We start from the raw sequence: 26,825 nt of genomic DNA on the forward strand, positions 1-26,825 counted from the left end.
GCTTATCCCAGATGTGAAGGTTGGAGGCAAGCAGACCCCATCTGTCTCAAATCCGAGGGCAACCACTGTGGCAGATCCTGCCCTGCTTTATTTCTCATAAACATATATTAACGAGTCCCACCATAAAACCCTCCACAACTACTGCTGTGCTGGAGAAAACTTTTCTCTTGGCCTAGCATCAGTGAGCTTTGTGCCGAAGGGGAATTTGGCACGACAAGCAGCTTATCCGCACGACACATGGATGGCTGTGGAATTGACGTTTTCCCCTGTTGCTGATATTGGAGGAAACGTAAACAGGCAACCTAGAGGAGAACATTGCTTTTTCTCTAATTCTCTCCCCAGCCAATACATGGTTTAGAGACTTCTTGCAAATCAGAAATACTTGCGCATGGTCTTGTGCTTAAAAGCATATCCAAACCACAAATGAATACATTTTCTAAAATACAGATAATAGACTGAGGGCTCAGGAAAATACGGTTTTAGGTGAATGTCTGCTGGAAACAGGAAAGCTGTGTGGCAACAAATTCTTTGGGAAACGCACAGCTCTTCTTGATGCACAGGGGATCAAGTGAAATTACAAGACAGGGAAAACCAGCGATGCGTCTTGAGAGGTTAAACGCAGAAGCCTGACTGCTCTTCTCAGTTGCCCCCATCCTACTTTGTGAACTCAGTGTTTGAGAAGTGGTTATTTCTGACTTGTACTGAGATGAGCAGGAGGATAAGTCAGTCAAATTACTGAATGAAAAACAACCACTTTATGTAGCATGTGCAACCCAAATGATTTAGTACAACAAACTCAATACACGTTTAAAGTATCATGAAAATAGCGTCTTTAATATACAGTTTATATACTTACAATACACGGTTTAAATTTGTTCATATACATTACAGGGATATTTATTTGCACCTGGTTTAAATAATAATCTGCCTTCAGCCTTTTACACAAAAGCCCAAAACAGCACAGAATTCCACAAAAACCATGCTTTGTTTTATAACGGAAATGTACTAAGCTGAAGTTTTGGGGCTTTCTCTCTCTTTTCTTTTTGTTCCTTTTTTTTTTTTTCTTTCCCAAATGTTACTTTTTTTGACCTACCCAAAGTGAATCTAAAGAACTAAGAACTAACAGATAATTTTAATATAATTCAGAAGATTGTCCAAGTCAAGAGAATCACTCTGCAGATTTTTGCTCTGAAAATTTGGTTATTATGCACAGAAACAGTAAAGTCTGAGCAACTTCCAGATTATTAGAAGCTTAAGACATAACAAAGAAAGAGTCATTTATTGCTAGGTCTCGACAAGGGGCCTGAATTTCCTTACTGCCCTGACATCCCTAACACCGCAAATAAAATGGACAATCCCTTGCTTCGATTAAGATTTCATTGGTACCTTCCAGTTCGCACGTGGGAACGCTGCAGCTTGCAGAGCATCAAAGAGACAAGCCAGGAGAGCAGGGCTAAGCCCTTGTCCTTCCCCAGGTGGCTGGTGCTTGGATTTTAGGCAGCCTGGCCCACGGGCACCCCACCGAGCACATACAGCCTCTGCTCTCCCCCTGCACGCAAGGAACTGGTGCCAGCAGGCTTTGTGTAGCGGGGAGGCAGTCGAGGAGTTGATTCAAGAAGACAGAGGAGAAAACACTTCAAGTATTTACAGACAGAATGGAAATATGCTGTTTTGAAACAGTATTGCTATTTACACTGTTTTTCTTGAAACTGTTGTGGAATAAAGTCAATTAAAATGGCAAATAAAACTGTTGTTTTGCAAAAAAAAAAAGTGTGATACACATTTATTTCAAACCCTTGCTTCTAGCTGCAAGAACACCTCAAAATACATTTTCCTTCTAATTTTGATGGACCAAATGTTTTCTGTCTCTAAATTTCTAGCCGTAGGCAATTTGCACAATACAGCAAGAATGCAAATAGGCATTTTGAGTTGATGTCAATATAACTTTGGTTAGCCAGACAGGCAGCAATACGAAGAATCTTAATCCTAGGCACGAGTGTTTAAAGGAAACAAGCATTTCCCCTCAAATTTTCTCCCCGTCCCTTCCCTTGCCCATTCTGTTTCCACTCCAGAAAAGCCCCTTTGCTAGAATCTAGCTTTTGCAGCTGAAGGCAACATCAGTACTTGTGCCACAAGAATGTTGCATAGAAAGGATGTGTTTCCTGGTGTGGGATAAAGAGACATCTCCTTACATAACAACAGGCCAGAATTTTTGCGACCAAAACCCCCAGACAAACAAGAACCCTGACAGTAACACACAACTTCAGACACCACTAACGAAATAAGCACCAGAGGCCTTGCATTTATTTAAAAGGAGGAAAGCAATCCAAAGTTAGGACTGGCCTATTTTAGCAGGGTGTCTCTAAAACATAAGGGTTTTTCAGCCCACTGTGGCATGACAAGCTTTCTCTGAACACAATGGCTACACCTCTACTAGCAGACAAAACAGGCCAGAGCCCACTTTTGGACCCCGAGGACACCCAGCACAGCTCCCAACAACCTGGTTGAACTCCCCACTCTCCACAGCAGGACTTGCCCCCAGGGACCAGTGACTGCCAGCCCCGGGGCTGTGCTGCCCAGGATCACCCCGTGTGTGGGCTGGTGGGCTCGCACCAAAGCCGTGCAGGAGCCCACGTCAGCACCTCAACAGCGAGCGGCTGCCACGAGGGTACCGCTCGGGTTATTGGCACAGATGTAAGCCAGAAGCACTGCTGGTCTTTGAGGCGAGTCACAGACCACTTGGATGGCTAGGGACAGAGCTTGTACCACTTGCCAGTGACAAACTGGAGTCTTTAATACAGTTACGAACTTGTGTTCAGAGCACAGACCTGGCTGAGTGCGTTATTCAGGTTAAACACCAATGGGGCCACAACCTGCATCTTGTTTAGGCTCAAAACGCGTCAGTAACTTGCATGAGTGCACAAATCGTTAAATGTCTCTAAAATCACAACGAGCGCCCTTAAAGGCACGTGGGGAACTGGGAAGCAGACCAGCTACAACCAACACAATGCGTCCAACACTAAAATCAGTGAAGGCAAGTCCGATCAAACATGGAGTGCTGTCTCCTCTACTCGCATCAGCTGGTGGAAAGTCCGTACCACAGGGATACTCCTCAGAGCCTGCAGATCTTTCTAACCACAGTGGGAACACTGAAGTGCCTTTCCATCTTGAAGTACCGTAAGTAGTGCAGCATTTTGTACCTTTTATAGGTTGAGGTCTCCAGGTTTTACACCCCACCTCTATAAAGAGACTGCGTGCATCTCTGCCACGGCCTGAAGGACTCCTCCACTCCTCTCCCATTTCACAAGTGTCACCTTCTCCTTAATGCCAGGGACTTGCTGTGGGACTGATGTGGTTACATCGGTCTGCTGTATTCAGGCTACCTTTTACAGTACCAAAGGCACCAGAACAGAAGCTTCAGTCCTGCCTGGGCATTTGTGCAGGTGGCTCGATGCTGCAGTCCCATCATTCACACAACACAATTAGGTTGGGAACACCTAAATCGCTTTAAAAGGTTTGGAAAGTTAAGGTGATGGGCTGCTCAGGGCCACAGTAAAGGTCAAATGCTAACATACTATGCATAAAAATAAGTATGCAGTGCCAAGCCAGAACAAGACTGCTGGGAGGACATCGATAGCAAGTGTGCAATTAGAGGTTTCAGCTGTAGTTGTGTACCTTGCATCTGCTTCTGAAATCCTGGTACACTTCTGTGCCTTTCTACAGGCAAGCTTTATTTTGGTCTATGGATACAGGATGTCAATGCAGCAAACTCATGAATGCGGATTCCACCAGGCTTTTTTTTTTTTTTCTCTCAAGAAAAAAACATCCTAAGCAGGCAAGCACAGATAATGATAGGTAACCATCTGTAGCCAAGGATCATTGTTTTCTCAGGGATGACAATTTCCTGAGGCCATTTGAAGTATTTAATATTATCAAGACTACAATCCCAGAGAGAGCTTTTACTTTTTTACCCAGAATTAACAAGCCAAGGAAAACAGAGGTACCTGGTATTTAAAATCTGGCCCCTTTGGATTTGAATGTTCATTTGACATAGTGAGGGTTAAAAACACAATCGACTTTAACTTGCGTGTGCCTACCAACAAGCACACACAACAGAACAGTACTTGAATTTGACTTAGTCTTAATTGCAGTTAAAATATTTTAGGACACTAATTAAAAAGCATCCAGAAAAAGCTATCGATCCGTTGCTAAAAGTCAATACATTAACAAAAAGATTAAGATTATGAACTCTTGGGGTTTTTCTATTGGGATAGATTTTGGCTCACTGCCTCCTAGTACCCACATCCAGTTGCGCTTTATTCTCTGCTTGGGAACTGGTGGTTTGCATTATTGCAAGACAAATGATGCATCTTGGCTTCGGCATGGAGACATGACATGAAATTTGCCCAGGCAACAGAAAGCTCCACTTGCTCCACATTTGTTTTAATGAGTCCATATAATTGAGAAAACAGGCAAAATGAGACTGTCTTTTTTGTCCCTGCACTCTATTTTCTCTTGACGCTCCCACTACGTGCCCTGGAAGGAAGAGAGATTCTTTGTCCTTCCAAACAAGAAAGGCAGGTGATGATGTCACCCCAGTCAGGGCTCTGATCTGCAGCGGGTGACGGAGCCAGAGCAAGGTGAAGCTGCTCCAGCTTCCCTGGCTCTGACCCCTGAGGACCCGGGACATGCAGCTGCAGAAGATGGACTCTGCAGACTTTCCTGAGGGCCTCCACAAATCCTTGCCTTCAGTACTACAAAGGCAGGGGATCCGCAGGGGATCCTGGGGTTCTGAGGTTATTTAGACATGTTTCTGAGAGCTCTGCCAACCACAGGATGTCAGCAACAGATTATCAAAAGTCAATCCTATTTCTAGCCTTCTGCACGTAAATTCAGAAGGTCTCCAGGGGCAGCCTCATACCCCCTTTCCATGTCTGCCCTCACTTCTGACTGCTGCTTCTGTGTGGCACCAACAGACAAATTTTTGCACCTGGGCAATTGAGTTAGCACGTCTTAATGATGCTACAGTCCTTTGACACCCATGTTCTCCCAGTCCACTGCAAGTAAGACAGGTGAACATCACAAGCATTTCCCGAGGCATGGCCCAAGCTCTCACTTGGCCCCCTCTTATCAGCGTGGCATGTACTGCTTCTGTTCCTTCCTACCTCACCAACGTTTTATTTCAAAGGCATCCTACAGGAGTACTATCACCTTCCCACACAGATCCGACTCCAGGAATAGCACGGCACATGGAGCACATTTTCAGATGGTCGTAACACCAGCAGAGGAAACGTAACAGGTTTCCTTTGGCCACAGCAAGACAAATGGAAGGGCCGCGCTAACAGGCTCCTCTGATGGATGTGCTGGCAGCTGCGAGGGGCAGGATCTGCTGGGAAGGGTCTGTGCAGGGGACTGCCTTTCCCATGAGAAAGCTGCACGACCCGAAGTTGTGCTGCTGACTGCAGCCATCTGACTACAAAAGCAACTTTTGAAATCCACAGGTCATAAACTTTTAATTGGCCAGGGCAGAGTGGCTCAGTAGGAAAATCCCCCTTCTCCCTCCCCTTTGGGCACTGAGCTAAGCAAGACTTTTCTTTTTAAACATTTAACTCTTTTTGTTCAAAGTAACATGGAAAACATACCCACATTACAGGTAGTCAGGAAGATACTGTTAATAAAAATATGCTGCAAGAGTAGTGTATTAGTGGCACTTCACAGCAATTCTTAACATTTTCAGATGTAGTGTCAAAACCATGTTTTTGTATATCTGAACATGCTTTTTGTTAACAGAAAAGGAAAAAAGTCACAGCATGTTGCCAAATATTATTTGAACAGAAATAATCCCGTAAGAAATACATTTTTTTGCAGTTAACACAAAACTGTAAACTGGATTGGTATGTGTCTTTCAGCATCATATTGTTCAGTAATAAATACGAGTAAGTCTTAACAGACTACAGAGTAAGTTCCCTTAGTGTCCAGTTTTTAGCAGCTGTTGAATGTTCAGGGATGCACAAGGCACACCTCTGCAGATTCTCTACCTTTATTATTGACATACAAAAAAAAAAAATCCGTTCACCACTCAAAAACTTTTATCTGCATAGTAAGAATTTTTCCACTACTATTTACAGGAAGGGCTTTTAGTGCAAAAAACAGGAAGTGATGTATGAGCTGAAGTGCATCTAGCACATCTCGTACAGTTCCACTAAAAACTAGTCAGCATCACATCTTGGGCCGCCAGCCGTTAATGAACTGCAGTATTTTCTTCACCTGCAATTTGCTTAGTTTAAAGTCTTCTGACAGGATTTCTTCTGTAAGCTGAACCAGTAAATTGCCATCAATCTTCTCTGTAACAAAAAATGATATGACATCTTCTGACAGACCAATGAACCTCAGCGATTTAGACACTTCCTCTATCGAGAGTCCAGAAAGGTCTGTGGGTGGCTGCCAGGGAGAACCATCCCCGCAAGACCTTGGTGCTAACTGGAGGTGGAGGGGAGACGAGAAGGGATAGGACACAGAGAATGTATCCTGCATGCCCTTTTTAACGAGATACTGATCTTCCAAGAGGTCCGGAGAACCAGTTTTCGATTCCTCCTCGGCACCATCTATTTTTAGTGGCAAGGGACCCATGTCTGTAACTGGTTTCTCTTCGCTCGGCTTCGGTGCCCGAGGAGGTAAGGCAGGACATGAGTGACTCTGCTTTGTGTTGCTGACTCCCAGAGTTTTCTCATCAGTGCAGTCTAGAGAGTAACTTGCTGACTTTGGACAGCTGGAGATGGTGTTAGTGAGCTCTGCTGGGGTCAGCTGGGAGTACCCCGCAGGGAGCTCACACCCATCGAAGTCAAAAGTCAAAGGTGCTGGACAGTTTCTCTTTGGCGTGCCTGGAGTCTTCTGTCTGGGGTAACTGTAGCTCCTGCTGGGATCGAGCAGGAAATCGCTCCTATTCAGGCCCTCCGCAGTTCCCGAAAAATGGTTTGGCCAAGATAACCTAGAAGGCAGAGCTTCAGTTGAAGGGCTTCCAAAAGGCATCGTGTTCTCAGGCTCTTTGGATTCGGTTTTCATCATGGTACAAGGGTAGCAGGAAACAGGTGTGCTGCTCTCGGCTGGGTTCGCGTTGTCGCTCTCTGTGACATTGCTTAAGGAACAAAGCAGAAAGGATGTAGTTAGTACAAAAAAAAAAAGTGGCATTTGAATAAATTTATAAATCATCTGACAAAATCAGAGGGTGGCTGTCACAAGGAAAGAGTCTTTTTTCCTCTGGCAAAATGTTTCAGATTTTGAAATTTGAATTCCACGCTGACAGTTCTTCTACTCTTCCTACAAGCCTGACAAGATGCTGATGTACCCAAAAGCCTCATGAGGAAGACTCACGTCTTGCTTCTTCAAGCTCAGAAAAAAAAAAGATGTCTCAATTCAGTTTTATGTCATCTCCCAAATATTCAGTTTTTCCACTGCTGAACTCCTGAGGGATATCACCACGGTAAAGGAACAGCCTCATGTATACTTGGAGATTTTCTAATCCTGCATTTTGTATTTATACACTGCAGATGTGTCGCAGTAGGCAAAAGTTCACAATAGGGGCAGGTTACCATTGCGCTAGACACAAGCTTGATTGACATAAGAGATGACCAGTGTTTTGGGGCCAGTATTTTCATTTGGAACTGCACCAGCTACAGTACAGTAACACAGAGTACATCATTGTTTATTGCCAAAGGAAGACTTTTACCTGGAAGGCTAAGTAGACCTAGCTGCATTTGTTGAAATACCAGTCTTTAAGCTTAACCTACAGTAACTCGTTTGTCCTCATCCTTAAAAAGTCATGACAAAGAAACACTTGCTTTTCAAAGGCACCTAAAGAAAGTCAGCCTGACCTACTTCCAGGCGGTAAATTAAGCTCAGCCTGTCCAAGGAAACTGATGGTTTATATCCAAGTTTTCCCAAAAGACTTAGATGCTAACAGAAGCATGCAATCTGTAACCAAAAGTGAATGTTTGCTGCTTTTATGCCACTTTCTAAAAGAGAGTCTGAAGGATTTGGTTGATCTTTGGAATTCTGGCCGATTAAGCCAAGAACACCACAAAACCAATTAACAGACTTATAAAATCCTTACCTAACACAACAGAGGGAAAACAACAGTTGAAATAATTGTTTTAAGTACTCACCTCTCTCTCCTGGAAACTAATTACTCGAGAAATAAACTAGGCAGCTATTCTGTGACAGCTCAATGAAAACTGCTTGACGAGGGCAGCAGCTTTCAAAAAAGAGCATGGTTTTGAATAGATTGCCACAGCTTTCAGAGGGTGAAAGAGGAAGCCAACCTGGACTTGCCAAGCTCAAATGCAAAGGACAGACGCATAAAAGCAGATCTAATCTTCATCACTGGAAAATTAGTCATTAAACTCAGCTCTACCATAGGCAGTTTCCCTCTCTAACCACCTGTTCTCCACTCCATGCTCTCCAAACTTTTCCCTTTTTCCTGCACAAGGCTGCCAGTTAAAGCAGTTGAACATTAAGAATAGACCTTTTTAAAAACTCTTAACAAGGATACGCCATCCACTGGTCATATCTGGCATTTAAAGGCCAGTTGGTGTAACATACACATTCAAAGGCATTTTTTCACAGACGTAGGTATTGGACTGTTCAATTCAGAGTAGACAGTCAATGAGGTGTTATAAACAACTAACCATGCAGAGGAATTAAAATGATTGATCCTGCTTCTGTTCTCTAATCCGATCTTAGAAATTGGAACATTTAATGATTTAAAAGATTAATGGAATTATGGAAAACTGATGAAGTAACATTTTCAAAGTGCTTCCTTACTCATCCTCTACCAGAATCAACCCACTGGGACTCAGTGCCAAAGGATGCAAGAGAAACATCAAATTTACAGGCCTTTTAACAGGTCAATAAGGAGAAATCATATAGTTTTTGTTTGTTGAAAATATTGGTTGCAACCCTTCATGATCTAGAGAATAAGATCATTGATCAAAATGGCAAGACTTGAAAAGCAACTTCACCAGCAATCTGGTTTCTCCACACGGTGCCTATTTTCTAGCAGCTTCCTCTGCAGCACTAAGTCAATGCCACCGAAGTGGAGATATCTGGACTGGACCCAAGCTGCAGATGAACTTAATACAAATTTTGTGAAATCCCAGGCAAATAATATCACCTGCGTTCCTGTGAAACTACACTTCTCACTGTTTTCCTGGTTTCTTGGGAGGCAGACGTATTGTTAGCTATGAGGAGAGAAAACAGCATTTGGTGGGCCCCAAATTCTGGGAGGTCTTGTGCTCAACCTCCTGTGGAGGAGACCTTGACAGAACTACCCAACAGGCTTTCATAAAAATAAATGATTAGCCTTGATCTAGAGTGATCGTTGCCAGATACACAACACTAAGCTGCAAATATGCAGTATGGCTTAGAAAGGCAATTCCAGTATAAATTGTTATACCAATTGCATCTAGACTAAAACGATTGCAGTGGCATTTCTGATCAATTCATAATATTCAGACAGGCATTATCTTCGTACTCTCTTAGAAACAAAACTGAAGAAGTACCAAAACTAATGGCAGCAACACATTCAAGTCAAAAAGGAGGTAAGGCTTCAAAAGGCACACACGCTTTCTCAAGGCAAAGGAAGAACACTGCACTGCTAAAAAAGATATGCCATGTAATCCAAAATCCACCCTCAATTTTTGACTAGCCTGAGTGGATTTTCCAGTCTGTGGTTTAAGTTTGTGCTGAAGTGGGTTTGATCTACAGGCTGCCTGGCTGCGTTTTGCATTACCTCACTTTGCAGTCAGTGGTGTCTGCTGACCTCTCTGTTCTCCATCACACCCACCTGTAGGTGCACATAGAGTTGGCACAAAACATTTCCTGATTACCACGCCCCTCTGTGTCCCCAGTTAGCAAGAGCTGGTTGCACTGGATGCATATAGGACTGAATTTCCTCCTGAAAACTACCTTTGAGTTAATCTGGTTGCAAGATTCATGCCACTCAAGAAATATACATAAGTGTAAAGTATTTTCTACTCAAATAGTCTCTACCGTCGTATGGTGAGATTACCTATAGCAGCATGTGCAGGCATTTAATATACATTGCTACGTCGTACGTAATAAAACATAGTTTCTGCTGGAGCTCTGCTTCCTCTTCATTCTTTTGAAGTAACGTGATAGGTTAACCCATTTCAAGAAAAGTCAGCAACTCTGACTCAGTGCCTTTAGAAACAAGTGCCTTCAAGAAGATTACACCAGTTTCAATACTGCTACATGTAACTTTCTCACAATGCCAAGTGCTAGCATGGGGCTCTCACGGCTCACACACATACATGTTGTGCAGTCCTGAAGAATAGTAGGACAGAGTAGGGCTGGGAGAGCGGGTCTGTTGTCGTGCGGGTTTGACTGTGCGAGGAGGGATGGAAGGGCTGGTGGAGGATGGCTTTGAACTCCGTGGTGGGACAGGGGGAGCATTCAGGAGCCTGCATTCCTCCTTCACCTGTACAAAAGAAGAACACGTAAGTAAGCAGCTAGAAAATCTGGGCAACAGCACTCTCAGCCAGATGAAACACATCTGGTTCAGGCTTATTCCACGAAAGGAAATAATTAAGAAGGGAGGGGAAAAGAAAAATGATGCTAAGTATATACATTTGCAACAGTATGTGGCTGTCATAAGGAAGACCAAAAGAATGCCTTATTACCAGTAGAGCTATTAACAACCCTTTTGGGGTACTTTGAAGTAGCTTGATATCCACTCATTTAAAAAGCAGCAGCAATGAAACTGTATAAAAAAACCTTCCAGTAACATACCAAACCAGACAGACTGTTCCAGATATTTTACATTCTGTAAGAAGCAATTCATTAAGCTTAAATTCTATTAGTGTTGTTTATTTAGATGTAATAAACCAAGCTTACGTAATGAAAAGATCTCAGCAGACTCTGATGTTTCCTGACTTACTTCACCAGCGATACCCAGCCATCCAGCTCTGGGATAACTCCCTGCATCCCTCCCCAAGGACTAGCACACGCATCATGTGTTTAACAGATGCGCCCAGGACACATTTATCTGCAGGAGAGCACTAAGACAGACTTGTTCTTGGTGGCCATTCTCACTTCTTGCTGCTGCTACTTGCCCTTTGCTCCTTGTGAGAGTGCTACTGTGGTTGGGCTGCTCCTCCCTTCCCATGCGCTGCCCAGCAGAGGCCACAGCACCACCAGTTGTGCTCCCTGTCCCTGGCATACTTCTAATGCCAGACCTGATGTAGCAGGTGTGTGGAGCCGCTTTTCACTATGTAAATTTTATATATATATATATATATATATATATATATATAAAAAACACACCACACAACAAAAACAACAAAAAAGTCCCTTTTCCTTCGCCCTCCTCTGTGTGTATAAATGATGAGTTCAAACTGGGAGACTGCAATGTTCCAGTTATTTGGATGCTGGGATTCAAATCTGGAGCTTCAGTCCTTCTGCCGCTGCCAAAGAGGTCCAGGGTAAGGTTAACTACAAACTGTAGAAGGTAAAAGGTGTGGAGTGGAAAAGGCTGCTCAAATAAGGCACCCGAAAGGATTTCAAGCAGAAGGACCTCTTGTTGCCAGCCACATTTCCAGATCACACGAACCTTGCTTCTAGGATCAGGGTAGCAGTGGACAGCTTTGGTAAAGCAAACAAAATGGATTAGGGACTACAAGGACTTTTGCTGAAAAGCTGTATAAAGCAAAAACTACTCATGAGTTGCATTATGAAAATACAGCAGGTCTTCAGTCTACATTTCTTCAGAAATGACTAATATTAAACACTAGGAACAGAGCCAACAGGTCTACTTAGTGTAGCCAGCTAACTTTTCAGCTCAAAACACATGACCAGAGCAGCGTTTATATAAAATTTAGTTTGGTCCTGCATAGGGAGGAGCAAAATGCCAGGATCTATCCCCACAATAGAAACGATGAAGGCCTTAATCTCATCAGGACGTATCAAGGAGAGCAACTTTACTTAGCAGGGCTAGAGGTGCGTGAGGGTACTGAGAATTAGGCTGCCAGGCCAGCATTTTGAGGACTCACCGCCTCCCCCAGGCAGCAGCAGATCTCCACGGTCTCCTTGGTTGACATCATCTCAGATGCCCCAGAATGGGGAAATTCTCTTTGTGTTGGACACTTAAAGTTTATTTTTAAATTTAACAACGCTGCAGAACTAGAAGTTATCTTAGCAGTTCTGCAACACATAATTAGCAATTAAAGTGATTTAATTTATTTAAAAACAAAATAAATGCGGAACCTTTTGCAATCCACTTCAGTGCTTTCAGAATGCAACAACCCGTTTAGTACTTAAGCAAAATGGAAAATCGGGGACTGGGACACTGTAGTACATTTTTCCCTAATTCAGAACAAGACAAAATTAGAGGAATTGCCTGACAACAAAAAATACTGAAATAAATCTTGCTCTAAGGGTTCTTATTTGCTCTTTCAAGAAAAAAGAAAAAGAATCAATTTTATTCATGTTTGTTATTGAATTCAGGCATAAAACTCTTCAACCATTTTAGTGCTGTGCCCCAAGGATGCCTAAGGACATTTTTTTTTTTCCCCGAGTCAGACTAGGCAAAATTAATACTGCATGCTATCGAATATGTGCCCATGGGGTTAGAGAGACCATTCAGGGGAGCTCTCAGAGCACAGCGGATGGTCAAGAGGTTAAAGAAATTCTCTCCTGGGAAGACTACTGGCATTCAGAGGCAGAGCGAACTATGCCAAGCTCCTCCGCTGACCTAGATTGCAGATCAGAACTGGGCCGTAAATAATACCAGTTTGCAGTCCCAGTTGGTCCCTGTCACAAGACTGCGATTACGGCTGCCAGGCACAGCTCTCAGGAAAGGCAGCAGAGGAATGAAAAGGAGATTTTGCAGATTAAACCGACAAGAGCAAGGGGAAGCTTCGCAGGAGATCCGCGCTTGCAGGGTCCAAACGAGAAGTAAGGACACCGAGGAGGGAGAGGAGGGGAAGAGCGTCGGGGTGACACGATGACTGCCTGGGTGACTGCTGTTACTACACAGAAACACTCTTTCACCCAGCAGCACTCGATGCCACGCAGCTGCCAGATACAGATAAAGTGCATGTGCAACGAGAGCCCCGGGACTTTCGCTCCCAGCCTCCAACGCTGCTTTCGGCGGAGGTCCCGGTGATGGTGACCCGTCCCGACGGTGCAAGGTGCCGCAAGGATTTTAGGCAGCACTGCAGCTCGTCTCATCCTCCTGGGTGCCACAAGCCCCAAGGGAGCAGCCCGGGTGACCCCCCCGCTGCTGGCACCGCCGTGACGCAGCGCAGCGTGCCTCGCCTGCAGGAGCGTGAACCTCCGACACGCTCCAGCCCGGACACGCCGTAAATCCATCAGGAAAACAGCCTCTGGTTTTATGCAGATTAGTGCTCTGGGACTGCAGCAATTGATGATTTACAGGCCTGAATTCAGAGGGCATTTTCGTTCTCTCTTCCCCCTTCATGCCGCTTTGATTTTCTGAAAGGTATTTCGGAAATACACATTATATCAGACCGCCTCACCCTGCAGGTGAGGAGAAAGACCGAAGGGCTCCTGAAACACCTGAACCTCCTTTTCTCCTACAAACAGCTCCTGCTCACATATTTTAAATTTAGTGCATTGCAAAAATACAATTGCCTGCCAACCTTTATAGAGAAACGCTATGGAATATCATTCTGGAGGGAGTGATGACTAAACCTCATGTTCACCAGCAGCTACCGAGATCTACTTAATCTATAAATACCCTGCAGGGAAAGCGTGCAAGCATCTTGTCGGCCCCAGCCCCCTGATGAACTCGGTCTGTCACTGATACTCACTCCAACGCTGTCCCAGGAAGCCACAGAACTGATTCTAAATTATCATCCCATCTACAGAGGCGCGATTCTTATTTTATTTTATGAGGTTACGCCCCTGCCCACCTCTAAATGCCATTTAATAGCGTTAGCAGAAATCAGTTCTCCCGCATGGCTAGGAAGCTGTGCAGAAATTGCTGACAGCACTCACGCCCATCACCTCAGCTTTGGTAAGACAGATATGACAAAAACCCACGAGACAGGCGTGTACCCCAAATGCCACCCCGTGTCCCCAGACGAGCTCGCTGTGCTGCGAGCCGCCGGCCTTCCTCCATGCCCTCCTCTCTGCTCCTCGGCCCTGGCCCCGTCGCTCCTGCGGCCCCGCGCTGAAGTGGGACAGCTCGCAGAAACCAGCGGGGAACTAATTGTTTTCCAGATCCAGACCTGGCTCCCTGCCCAGGCGCAGGAGTGCCAGAGCCAGCGCAAAACAGAAGCCAGGACCGTGAGGCTGGGAAAGGAGGAGGAGGAGGAGGGTAGGATCAGCCCCGCGGCGGTTCACGTCAGCGCAGGCTGCCGGGGAACCTCGTCCCGACACAGTGCGAGTGGGCGCTTCTCCAAAACCGTCCGGACAAAGCCTCGGCTCATACCTGACCTCGAAGGCAAGGAAGCGCTCTTGGGCTCCAGCACTCAGATATAACACCTAAATGCTCTTTGTGCTAAGGAGACGTAGTGTCTCGACTTCCCTGTCTTTGCTGAAGCTGCTGCGTTGATTTTTGGGGAAGTTTTGAAGGGTTGCAGCTGTGCTTTCCCCACCTGCGCTGTCAGTTGTGCCTCCCCTCTCCTCACCGCGCCTCCCCAGCGGCTGCATAGCCTGGTGGTGGGAGCAGCATGTTCGTTCACTGAAAGCTAACCCAGCACAAAGAAATACAACACAGTTTTCAACCAGATCAGGTTTTCAGCCGGGCTGTGACCTGCCTCACGATGAAAAGGCTGCTGCCAGCACTGCCGAGACTGTGAGATTGCAACGGCAGAGGGATGGGGTCGCCACGGTGTGCTGCAGTGTGGTGAGGCCCAGCTTATTGTGCAGCCATAGGTTTGGAAATACTGTGAAATTTGCAAGTGGGATTTTTTCTTTATTTAAACTCCATCAAAAAAACTGCAAAATCGATTTACTGATTTGTCAAATAATAGTATCTGTCAAGACTCACTTGATCTAGGTGTGTATCATTTAATCTTGCTAAAGATCCCTAGACACTCTTTTCTGGGTGAAGTTTTCTTCCCTTTTTTTTTTTTTCTTTTAAAATAATGTGTAGGACTATATCAAGGGACCATGCAACGGGTGGATTTTCCACCAAGCCCACAAAAGCTCCTGTAGGTACAACATTTTTTTTTTTTATTTTTGCCACTCCAAAACGTTTCAGGTTTGGAAAAGTGATTTCTCCCACGTTTTCATTAGGAACCCTTGGTCAGGAAATGCGTTCTGTTTAAAATTGAGTCTTCTATAAGGCTAATTTCTGAACTCCGCAGAGTTCCTATTTAAACATATTTTCCTTCAATAAACACTACAGAGTGATTACGTTAGCTCTGTTCTGGTAAAGTGTGGTTGAGGATAATGACACTTAATATTCCCTTGAATTTAGCAGGGAAGACAATCTCTCATTAACAAACATTGCAAATCTGTAAAAATTCGAGCTGTCATTACAGCCTGTTAATCAAAGATGGACACACTAAGGTAACCTGTGGCAGTTCCAAGTGGGTTCATGTCCCACACACATGTTCATGTCCCACACTTCAGCCATGGAAAATATGACAAAACACAGAACACATGTGGAGAGATGATGTTGAAAACAAGGGAAGGAAGTGACCTAAAAAATCTTAGATCCTGTTTGTAGGAGCAAAAAAGCAGTAAATATCACCTGGAAGTATCAGGATTAAGCTACAAGATCACTTATATTAAATATAATCTGATGTTTTTCAGGACTTACAGTTGGTTGGAGATTGCACACCTCTTACCATTTCCTTGCCCTGCATGTGCCCCCCACCCCATTGAAGTCTTCCCTAAAGAATTCCCAAGCAAACATTTATCTGCTGGAAAAGAAACAAACCGACATAAACCACCCTGACTTACTGCTTCAGATTTGGGAGGCACTGGAGGTGGAGGTAGGGAAACATCCGAAGACTTTGTTGTTGCTCCGACGGTCCCAGGCACAGGAAGAGATGCAGTACCACACTTTGATCGGAAAGACCCTCTGTAATTGTCACATTTGCTCTTCTCACTTAGCGAGCGAATGAGAGGCTGCTCTCCAGGCTTTCCAGAGCCTTGGTCCAACCACAGCTCTTCGTAAGGAAGTTCTGGTTTCGTAGGCAGAAACATCGATTCCTCGCTAACCTCAGGAAAAAGATAGTCGCTGCTACTGTCCCCAGAATCCTGGTACTGAAGAGCATCGTGAGAAAAGAGGGCCCATTCGTTACACAGATCCCTGCAGCCGTGCAGGTTTACCTCGCTGTTGCCGTGCAGGTTGTTTCCGTAGACGCACACCGACAGCCGGTGGAAGGACTGCGTGAGCTCATCCCGCGCGTAGCTGAGGGAGTTGGGCACGTGAGCGTGCCCGCTGCACCGGCTTTTCTTCGGGCTCTTGCAGTCTTCGTTCCAGTCAGCTTTCACATCGCGCACGGCACGGGAATACTCGTCTATGTCAAACTGTTCCTGGCATATATTAAACCAGTGCTGGATGAGGGATTCGTGCCACAGCTCCCCCTTCACAAGACTGTCAGGTAGCGTAAATTTTGGAAGCGTCAAGTGCAAGGGAAAATGCATGGGAATAATTTTGTTGCCACGAAGCACGCAACAAACCACCACAGTCTTGGTCTGAATGTTGACAAACTTGTACCTGTGCCCTTCACGGATAAAATGCAGGTCGTAAGGGTTTCTCGGTGTAGGACTCGGCACAGTCACGTTAACAGGCAGCCTGGTTTTTTCCACTATATTGCGAATTGTGTGCTCACCTTCTTGCATCTGCACCTCCAGCGGGCTGCGGGTGCTGAACTTGCCCTTACACTGGAACGGGAGACTGATGCTTTCATTGGTCCTGTGGTTCATGCAGATGAGGCAGGGCATTTTGCCTCTGCCGAGCTTGCTAATTGAATTAAGTTTCCCAATTTTTTTGAAGATGGTGTTGAGTCGGGACTTCTCCTTAGAAGATTTTGCATAAAGGATTTCTGCTTGCCCCATTAAAGTCAGCTCATCCCCAGTACTAAGGGTAATGTTGTAAACTTCAGTGTCTTCATTGCATTCACCTGAAGCCACCTGCAAAATAGCAATAAAAAATTGTTTTTCCCTCACTGAAGACAATATTCCAAATCATATCAAACCTATTAAGACTGGACTTAGGAGAAACTAATTTCATTTGAACAGCTGAGTAGTCAAGTGTGAGGTGTTTAACCCAAAGCTTGGCCAAGTAACTTTTTTATTGTTTTACACGTTCTTCCATCTTAGTTGAGGAGAAGCAGCCACCTGGAACTGTCAAAGAAGGCATGAGACCAAATACAACCAACTTCTAAAGAAAAGACAAATCCCAGCAATTCAAATTCATTTGTGTCACACGGCTTTGAGAGAGCCTGTCTGGATTCACTTGCCTATCTTTTTCCACCCCCCTTGTTTTTGCTGTAACTTATTTGCCAGGCTCTTGAGGGAAGCAAACATTTTTCTTCCACCATCTTCAGCTCCCTGAGGAGCAGAGAAGGTGATCTCATCATTACGGATGAAGCATATCCCTTTGATATAATCTCTTCCAGGCTAGGGCGAATGACAGATGACATCTAGTCCCTGAAGGAGAAGTGAAAGATATTGGTTCTATCCCACAGGCCTAACTCCCCCTCTGCCTTGCTCTTCCAGTCATACACTTCCTTCCTCATTTTTTGATCATAATTACAATTTAAGAGATTAAACAACATATGCACAGCCATGTGTGTGCATTTCTACTATGGAAATTGTACTGGAAAGAAAAAAAATAAAAAAAAAGCAAAACAGATGTCCAAGGCTCATTTGCTCCTGAAGTTATTTCCTTAACACTGGAATAACTCTTTATGCACAAGATTGCTCTGCTTCCTATTTGAGTGGCTTAATGTGAAAGGCCTTTTTCAGGGACCTAACAGAACTCGCCCAGCTCTTCCTCAGCAGCAGCAGACGCCTGATCATAAAGGAAGGTGCATCAGATAAGTACTACTGGCCTGTTACAGACTGTTTAATTCAGGAATACTGACCATATTAAAAAAAATGCAAATGCAAAAAAACAAGGTAGAAAAATAAGGTAACATAGGTAAATAAGATAACATATTCCTTCCTCATCTACACAGCCACTAGAGACTTGATGTAGCTGCGTGAAGTTCAAATTCCAGCCTTCAGAACTGGATGTCATCACAGCACAGCCACTGCATGAAATCGGGGCTGTAATTCCAATTACTTAATAATTGAGAAGTGCTGTAAATAATCTTCCCCTTGTAAGACACGATCTGCAGCTCACCCATATTTGTAAAGTCATGATTACCTTCTGGAAGCCTCGCAGAGCAAATGACCAGGCGGCTCAAAAGAGGTGTGCCTCCCGAGCAGTTCAGCTTCAGCGCTTCCTGACAGGAAGCCATTCAAGCCCTGAATTATCTAAACAAACACTAATTGGTCTAATCCAGGAAACCACTAGGATTTTATCGTACATAATACCCATTCACAGCTTACACCACCGGCCAGACAATATATTGAAACGCGGCGACATGAAAGGAAAGCGCTCGGCTGTTTTCGCCAGTAACAGCGGGATGACGCTTATTGCTGTTTTCTACTCAAAACCGCGACCGAGCGCTGCTGCCGGCAAGGCGGCCCTGACCTCGGGGGGCTGAGGACACACAGGGCTCTGTGCACATCCTGTTCAGTCCCCCTTCTCCTCTTGAAAGGGCATGTTCTGTCAGAATAGTGTTTTCTAGTAACTACAGATCCCCATGGGTGGCTTCTCCGGGCAGCGCCGTCCGTAATTTCAACGTGAGCCGGCAGCGTCCCGGCTTCTTCTCGCCCCCTGCATGGCAGGAGCGAGGGAGGTGTCACCACCTACGGCTTTGCTGCTCTGCTGCTCTGCCGACCGGCGGTTCCCTAGCAAGTCCCAAACAAACAGCCCCTGCACAAGGACGGCGCTGTGCAGACACCGAGCGGATCGACTGGCAGAGCTTCACCTCAAAGGGCTCCTCAAGCGCTGGCTTCTTAGAGGCATCCACTTCTACCAGCTGATAGCACGGGGATTTTTGTGTTGGACATGTTTAAAGACAAAATTACTCTAAATCCCCAAATCTGGAAGATATTATTTCCTTTTTTGCAATGCAATCACAGGGTAATAATAAACAAATGTGGTTGAATGTTGCCGTGCTGGAGCAGAAGAAGAATCGTGCCACTGTTCTAGTTTGGCACTCTGAGAAAAATACTGCTGTGCACTCTTCTTAATGAACAAAAATCTGTTAGGCGCCAGCTGCTGTCCAAAACTGTAACAAAGAACTGAAAAAGTGAAACCAAAAGTCTACGAGTGCACAACTCTGATTTCGTATCGATTCCCAAAACCTCACTCTGCTGAAATTAAGGCTGCAGGTACACCTCAGCAGGCCAAGGAAATTTTAAAATGTAAGTCCTGAAAGTCCAGCAAGCTAACTCCTCTCTTCTTGTGTGAGCTTACCTCATTTTTTATTTTTATATTTACCACATGCTAGTTAGCATCTATAAACCATACACGGTAGGTAAATATTTGTTGCAGTACGTTAGCAACAAACACATCCCTCCTTCATACCATACATAGCAAACCCTCTAAAATCATCTAGAAACACATGCACAGATATCTCTCAGTTTTTAATCCCCAAATTACACACCTAAATGACCTCTACTTCATCCTTGCAGCAGAGACCTATGAAAATCAAACTTGCTCTGTCTTGCTCACTCTAACATTTTACTTTATTAGTGGCCACAAAACTTTCAAAACCATCAAAAATAGGGCCATGGACTTCAGCACAGGTTATCGGGTAAGACTTGTAGAACCCTCTAGGCCAGACAGGACCTCCAGAGGTCATCTAGTCCAACCTGCTCCTCAAAGCAGGTGTAGTTACAGCGGGCTGATCAGGGCCACGTCCAGTTAAATGTTCAGTTTCTCCAGAGATGGAGAATCCACATCTTCTCCGGGCAACCTCTTCCTGTGTTTGACCACCCTGATGTTAAAAACTACTACAGAAGGCACAATGGACAACACCACACTGGGCTCGGCTCCCTCTGCCGTCTAAGCTTCCAGCACCAACCCAACGGGACCTGTACCTTCAGGCACCCCTACACACCTTCATGTCACCGCTCAGAGAGCCTGGACAGCCTGAAGCTGTAACTACCATACCTCTGGATGCTGTGTTACACACAAAGTCTTCTCCAATTCTTAGCCTAACATCCTGGAATAAACCCTTCCCCAAACACATTTCTCTTCCTGGTTGTTCTCTCTGCAAGTGCTGCTTTACACATTAAACCAGTGAGTCTTTTAGTTTTACTCCTCCCTCACCCCTCTTTTGCCCTTCCCAGCTGATCTTCATTTTCATGTAATAGGTGAGAGCAATCAGTGCTCCTAGCTCTGAGGCAGTGTCTGCCACATCGCCCTGCAAAGCCATTTAGAAACCACTAGATGCTCTGATCGAACAACTCCGAATCGAAGAGGGGACCCACACAACCAGAAGCAGCCTACTCCATACCACATATACCCTCCACCTTCCAGATGCTGATCCATACTAATGGTTCAGTACTGATGCCAGGAGGATGACCAGAAAGGCTGCTGGCTTACAGACAGACGTCTTGTCAAACACATTACAAAGCAGCAGCGGGTTCAGTCACTGTAATGCTCTAAACTTGCAATTCAATAACCATTCAGAAGCCAATTATATCTACTGCAGAAGACAGGCATCAGCAAAATGATGAACGATCATTTAGGCAACATGTTCTTTTGGGAAAGCTCAAGCATACTGTTTCTTTTGCTTAAGGAAAGGTTAACTCAGAAATAGATTTTGATAACACCTGAGTCAATATCCTGTCTTGAGCTCCAATTGTTCTAATTTGTTATAGTTTGAAGCAGAAGTCTTTAATCATTTGGGCATGTAAGAACTCCTTATAAAAATGATTTGTAGTTTTATATAGCTTGTTATACCTGCTAGATCTTATTAGAGCAACACAAGCATCACATTGCCAGTAAAAATTCACGGTTAGGACTTTTTCCTAGAGCTTTTTTTTTTTTTTCTTTTTTTAAACTATGAGGCCTCTGTTGCACAGTTACTGCATACAGTTTTTACTATTAAAGCCAAGGGACCAATCAGAGCATATTCTTTTTTTACAGGGCATAAGAAGTGGATACAGACTTTTATTTTTATTTAATATAAAATAGACAGTGTCCAGAAGACCTATAAACAGAAGAAATAAGCAAACTTTTTCAAGGAGGTTGATTAAATTCTCTGTGACAGCATCCCATTTTCCTTTCTTTTATAGATGTTTGTCTCACAAGACAGAACCAGCAAGCACAACTATTGTGGTAGTGTACGTGTGCTTCCCTCTCAGCTGGCAGGGACTTTGTCCTGGTTACTACGTTAAAAGCTGGCTTTGGTGTTGTTTTAAGGATGTCTCAAATAAATCGATGTTCCAAAATAATGACCTGAAATGTGACAGGTAATACTGCAGAGCTGTGACATGACACCCCTCTTGATGTGGGATGTCAGGAAGGCCAGCACAAGTCACCACAAGGCAATGGAAGCAGCAGCTCTGCTTCTCTCTCAGCCCAAACTATTCACCAGACCCTGGAGGAGAGAGGTTGGCAGGCTCGTGATGCTGACATGAAGCCGCAGGGTGGTGAGGGGACCAAAGCACTCATTCCCAAGATGCAGTACTATGAACTGCCTGCAAACCTGCACACAGGCTGATTTCATCGAGTCACTGTTGCAGCATTTCAAAACGCCAGCGTGGGTTACAGCCTTCTAAGCATGTGCTCTTTGGAAGCTCAGGGAAAGTTTATTAGGGCCAACAGGACTGCAACCAAATCAGGAGATCAACTATATACTGTACGGACCAGCGCAGTTAAACCATTGTGAAAAGAGGATTACATCAAACAAATCAGCTATCAAAGTTCACACCAACCAAAAAACGTCTTTGATAGGAAAGAAAAGAATCATGAGGCTAGTTAACTCAAACTCACGTACCTTTTCCATCCTGGAAATTATCTGCAAACAGTTTCACAGCCTCTCTAAGGAGATGGAGTGATATCTTCAGGACAAAAATGATATCCCAGAAATTTAAAGGATCCTGGAACACCAAGTGGGCTGTTTTTTAGAGTGCAGGAATTCATGGCTTGTCTGATGTTCTGTCAGACCTATCGTTCCTTTTTAGGAGAACTTTTTGTGAATTACCTCAGCATGATTTGCAGGTTTTGTTCTCCACCAGTCTTAATGCAAATAGCTTCCTGGGTATCTGCATAGACTGCTATCTATATGGGACCTCAGCATCCAGCTACAGAAACCTACTGTTGTTGGTTCAGCAAAAGCTAGAGCCCTGGGATAGCTCAACTTTCTTAGTAATATTTTTCTTCCAAGCATAAAGAGCTAGAAAAACCTCATCTTTGTAGTGTAATGCTGTCATGTAAACAAAATTCTCTGCAATTATGCATTGACTATTAACACAAAAAAGGCCATCAGCTATCTGTTCAGTGAAGGATTGACAGAATGCCTCTAATTTTCATTTAGGAATAGATTAAATACCTATTGACTGAGTGCCATTAGCTTATCCCCAGATCACTCTGAATTACTGTGCCCGTAGATGCCGCTGGCTACCAGGCACCTGAGGCAACCATTTGCGTATACAAGCACAGTACCGATACGTATGCACGTCCAAAGGAACTAACAGAAGTAGTTCTAGCCATTATAAAAAGTTGGTTTAATTTAAAATTCTAGTTTGTTATTCTGTGAAAAGTACTTGGGAGTCTACCTTCTACTCCCAGCTCTCCTTGATCATCCATTACAGCACTCCTTCACAAATAGCACAGGTCCTAAACGTCCTGCCCCAGCACACTTCCCAGAAAGCCTGCCCAGCTGGGAAACAGCAAGGAGGGATAGGAGATTCATCTCCTCTGCCTCCCCCGGGGTAAGGTGGTTCGTTCTTCCCTTTAACAATGAATATACAAATTAAAATAAAACCACCCCCGTGGAGAAGATGCCATGGCACAGCATAATGAGAAGGTAGGTCTCTAAACTACAGAGCTTGCTGCAAAATCCTGCCTAAGCAGCAAAGGATTTACAAGGAGGAGCAAGGTTCGCACAGAGTCAACCACAGCAGTGGCACATTGCCATGCTCAGGCAGACCTCAACAAGCACGGACAAAATTACACAGTGACTGTCCGGTGGCATCCTGTAACTCTATAGGCTCTTCCTTCAAAAACTATCTGTGGAAGTTCTGAGTGTTTTAGAACAAGAAAGAATTCCCAGACTTCAGGATTCCTCCTCACCTTAAATGCTTCATTAGACATTGTAGACATTTTTGCTTTTTGCATCAGATTAGCTACCTTCTGACACACTTCTCTGAATTTAAACTGCACACTGCATTGGACAGAAATCAACTGCACTTAGTATTCTTCCCTTGGCTCAAATCAGTTTGACACCATCTCCCTTATACTAAAATTTTAGTGTATGTCATTCTGTTGCATATAAGGAGTTATTAAACACTTAACAAGTCCAGTTAAGTCCATTCATTTTTTTGGAAGATGACAACCTTGGAACAGACTTCTGTGAAACAGGAAAAATTGCCAGGAGAAATACTGCCAAGATAACTGTTTAACTAGGTTAAACCTGGATTATTATTACTGTTATTTACATGAAAGAGTATGACTATAATATCTTTTAAAATGGATTTGATATCTAACAGGAGGCTATGCTTAATTCTGAGCTTGCTAAATGACAGAGATTTAAGAACACTTGTGCTAAACTCAAGACACCATGTTTTAAAGTTTTAAAAGCCTTCTTATAAAATCTTAGCTGCATATTTTATTGTGCCACACTCTTGATTTGGTCATAGATCAACTGAGAAATATTGGCCCAACACTGGATAAAGCTAGTAGCTCCAAGATAACACTGATTTCCTGGGTAGAAATGAAATTTTCTTGTTGCCTTGATTTGGCTAATTATATCCTAAAATACAAAAATAATTTTAACTTTCTCCTAGAGTCTTCATTTGTGAAAGGCTCCGTTACATGGCTCCAGGTTAATTGACAGCATAAATGAAAACAACCTCCTGTCTTGAAAGGCACGAGTCTGTGTCACTAAATGAATTAACTAATGAGCTTTTACAGTTACAGCAGTCTTCAGCAATCTTGTTTCACACCTATGAAAACTGCAGACTAGCTGATGTCCCCCAGCTCTAGCAGTGCAAGAAAAAGATTGTTATAAAAAAGATTGTTATAAAAACCCCACACCACTACACAGGAACAGGGAACTCTGTACTGGTTTGGCACCAGCAGCATCAGCCATTTTCCCTCACGGAGTACACAATGTGGATATGCACCAGTGCACCCCAGCTCTAAGACGCTGTTCAACCAGCCTCAGGTGGTGTAACAACAGAAGCAAAACAGGTGAGTTTGAAGGCTGCTCTGCTCTGTTCGCAGAGCTGACCTACCTTGTGTGGTGTCTTACTAGAAATATAGGTAAGGCAAGGGTGAGGAGCATGTTGTCATTGTCTTGTGCCACCACATGACAATGTTTGGTGATGGGAAGCCCTCTCGTGAGCTTGCTGACCCTATGATGAGCCCAAGAGATGTGCGTGCACGAACACACACACACAGAACAAGCCTGTCTTTTTTGTAGTTGTTGGTTTTATTCGCAATGTCACTTAGCTGCAGTGATTTTGAGAGGAGCAACCCCATCATCTCACTCTGCAGGCTATCTGAGAATAAGGCTTTCTGGACAGGGATTTCAGCAGCTGCTGCTTAGCAGAGAATAAAATTCAGACTGCTGGAGGGGGGAGGAGAAAAGGGGCAACAAGCAACATTTGTTTAAAATCTGGCAGCAGCATCCCGATTAGATGAATTATTGGATAGATCATCAGGACTGCTCCCCAAAGTGCCATAGGATAGGAGAGCCCTTAGAGGACGTGTTGATTTAGCACTGCAAAAATGATCCTGAAGAGCACCACCGCAGAAGGCAGAACTGAAGACTCGTTTGTCTTAAAAATCACACTTCCCACACAGTGCCGTTGCTCACTTGCCATGTATATAAAGGTTGTAACAGTTAATCATTTAGACAGAGATAAATATTTATTCAGGGACTACCTTAACGTTGAATGTTATTTCCTCCATGACGTAAACTCGTTCAGGAAATGCTTTAGCCACCTCCTCCACACTGTTAAAATACTGCACTGGCTCCTTAATATCTCGGTCTTGTTCCAGCAACTTAAACTGCCCTGAAAACAGATGATAAACAGAAGAGTTGTAAGATATTTACATTGGACAACTGTCACTGTGGCAACTGCTGGCTCAACTTCTTCACTATTTTGCTCGGTCAATTTTTCCGGTTATTAGCAGCCAAAATACGAAATGAAAGATTGCAAAGAGCCTTCTGAACCTGCCATGAAAGGCACCCAGTTCCACCAGGGCAGGACGAGAAGAACGTGTGGGAGTTGAAGTCAAATTTAAAAAGATCCTTCTATCACATGCTGTCTAGAAATAGTAAATAACTATTGAGGCGTCTGTGTTTGTGTACTTAATTCCCTCTAACAGTATCTATACAGATAGCATTTTTGGCCCCAAACATTAGAAGCTTTACAGAAAGAAAACACACCCATTACAGTAAAACCTCAAAACAGTAAACATATTTCTTTTTTCTTTTTTTTTAATACATATTTTAGCATCATCAAACAGCTATGAAAAAATGTGGGGCTACAGCCCTTTTCCCCTAGGCTTCCCTAACAGTGGAACAGCACCTAGCTTTCCTTAATCACGAGCTAAGCCCTTTGAGAACTTTTAACATGGCAAGAAATGAAACCATACACGCTTAAAACTCTTTTGCAGGTGGTCACCTTTGGAAAAGCATTAGGAAGAAGCGTTCCTCACTGCCTTTCCCCCCCAGCAAGGCCATATGCTCAGTGTTGGGAGAGGCAAGAACCAGCAGGGAGGGAAGCGCCGTGGGCTCAGTACAGCCAGGCACTTCGATCACTCCTGCACGTCATGAACATAGAGTTTAAAAGCTTTCTTTTATAAATACAGTGTTAATGGAAAGCTCAGACAGATACATTTGCTGTTTATATGACACAAATCAGCGGAGGGATCTTCCGAAGTTCAGAAGCATTAACTAGCACTAAGCTGAAAGATGATCTCAGTGAGAGAACAGCACAGCAGGTCTCCTTGTAAGAAACAACTTGAGAAAATGAGTAAAAGTCTGACTGAAATCTTCGGTTTGCACATCTTCTGTAAACCATGTTTTAAAATTAGCAAGGCACCCAGCCACTGGATTATTATTCACAGCGCTCGACTTCATGAAAATTCACCCGATACGTCAGGACGCCAGCCACCTACAGAAATAGCTTCTCGCTCCTTCAGCATTTTTGTGCACCACACTCTGCTGCTCCTACGTACCCCCATCAGACCTGAGGCTTTTGCCATCTGTCCTGAGGACTCACCCACACCCAAGGATTTCGGGAGCTCGGCAGGCCCCATTAAGAAAGGCTCATCCCAGCCCCTGCCAGGCGTGGGCACAGGCACGCACCCGGAGAGACCAGGAGTTCCCTGCTCCTCACCCAGCCCCAGCACCTTGCAGGCCGAGGCACACTTAACTGGTATGCTTGAACGCTGTGGTTGTAGCCTGAATATCAGCTTTTAAGCCAAAAGACTTCCTTTAATTCCCTTCTCTACATTATTTCTTTCTGAAGTGACCACAGTAACTTTAAAGTATTATTAGCAGGGCTTGGGGTGCTGTATAGAG

General features: G+C 44.3%; 1 protein-coding gene across 4 annotated transcripts in view; it reads right to left on the reverse strand.

The window, feature by feature from the left end:
* Window positions 1-806: 806 nt before the first annotated feature.
* GAREM1 (GRB2 associated regulator of MAPK1 subtype 1) overlaps window positions 807-26,825 on the reverse strand; it is a 103,271-nt gene continuing 77,252 nt past the window's right edge. For 3 of the 4 annotated variants that reach the window (XM_035553128.2, XM_035553130.2, XM_035553129.2), the window contains 4 exons: window positions 25,178-25,308; window positions 15,952-17,130; window positions 10,329-10,495; window positions 807-7,135 (listed from right to left, as the gene is read on the reverse strand). In XM_035553128.2, the coding sequence (XP_035409021.1) occupies window positions 6,220-7,135; window positions 10,329-10,495; window positions 15,952-17,130; window positions 25,178-25,308 (2,393 nt within the window). In that variant the 3' untranslated portion in view covers window positions 807-6,219. The remainder of the gene's footprint in view (window positions 7,136-10,328; window positions 10,496-15,951; window positions 17,131-25,177; window positions 25,309-26,825) is intronic. The other variant, XM_035553131.2, reaches the window with a different exon arrangement.

Source organism: Cygnus atratus, chromosome 2 (assembly GCF_013377495.2).
Source record: "Cygnus atratus isolate AKBS03 ecotype Queensland, Australia chromosome 2, CAtr_DNAZoo_HiC_assembly, whole genome shotgun sequence".
Taxonomy (NCBI): domain Eukaryota; kingdom Metazoa; phylum Chordata; class Aves; order Anseriformes; family Anatidae; genus Cygnus; species Cygnus atratus.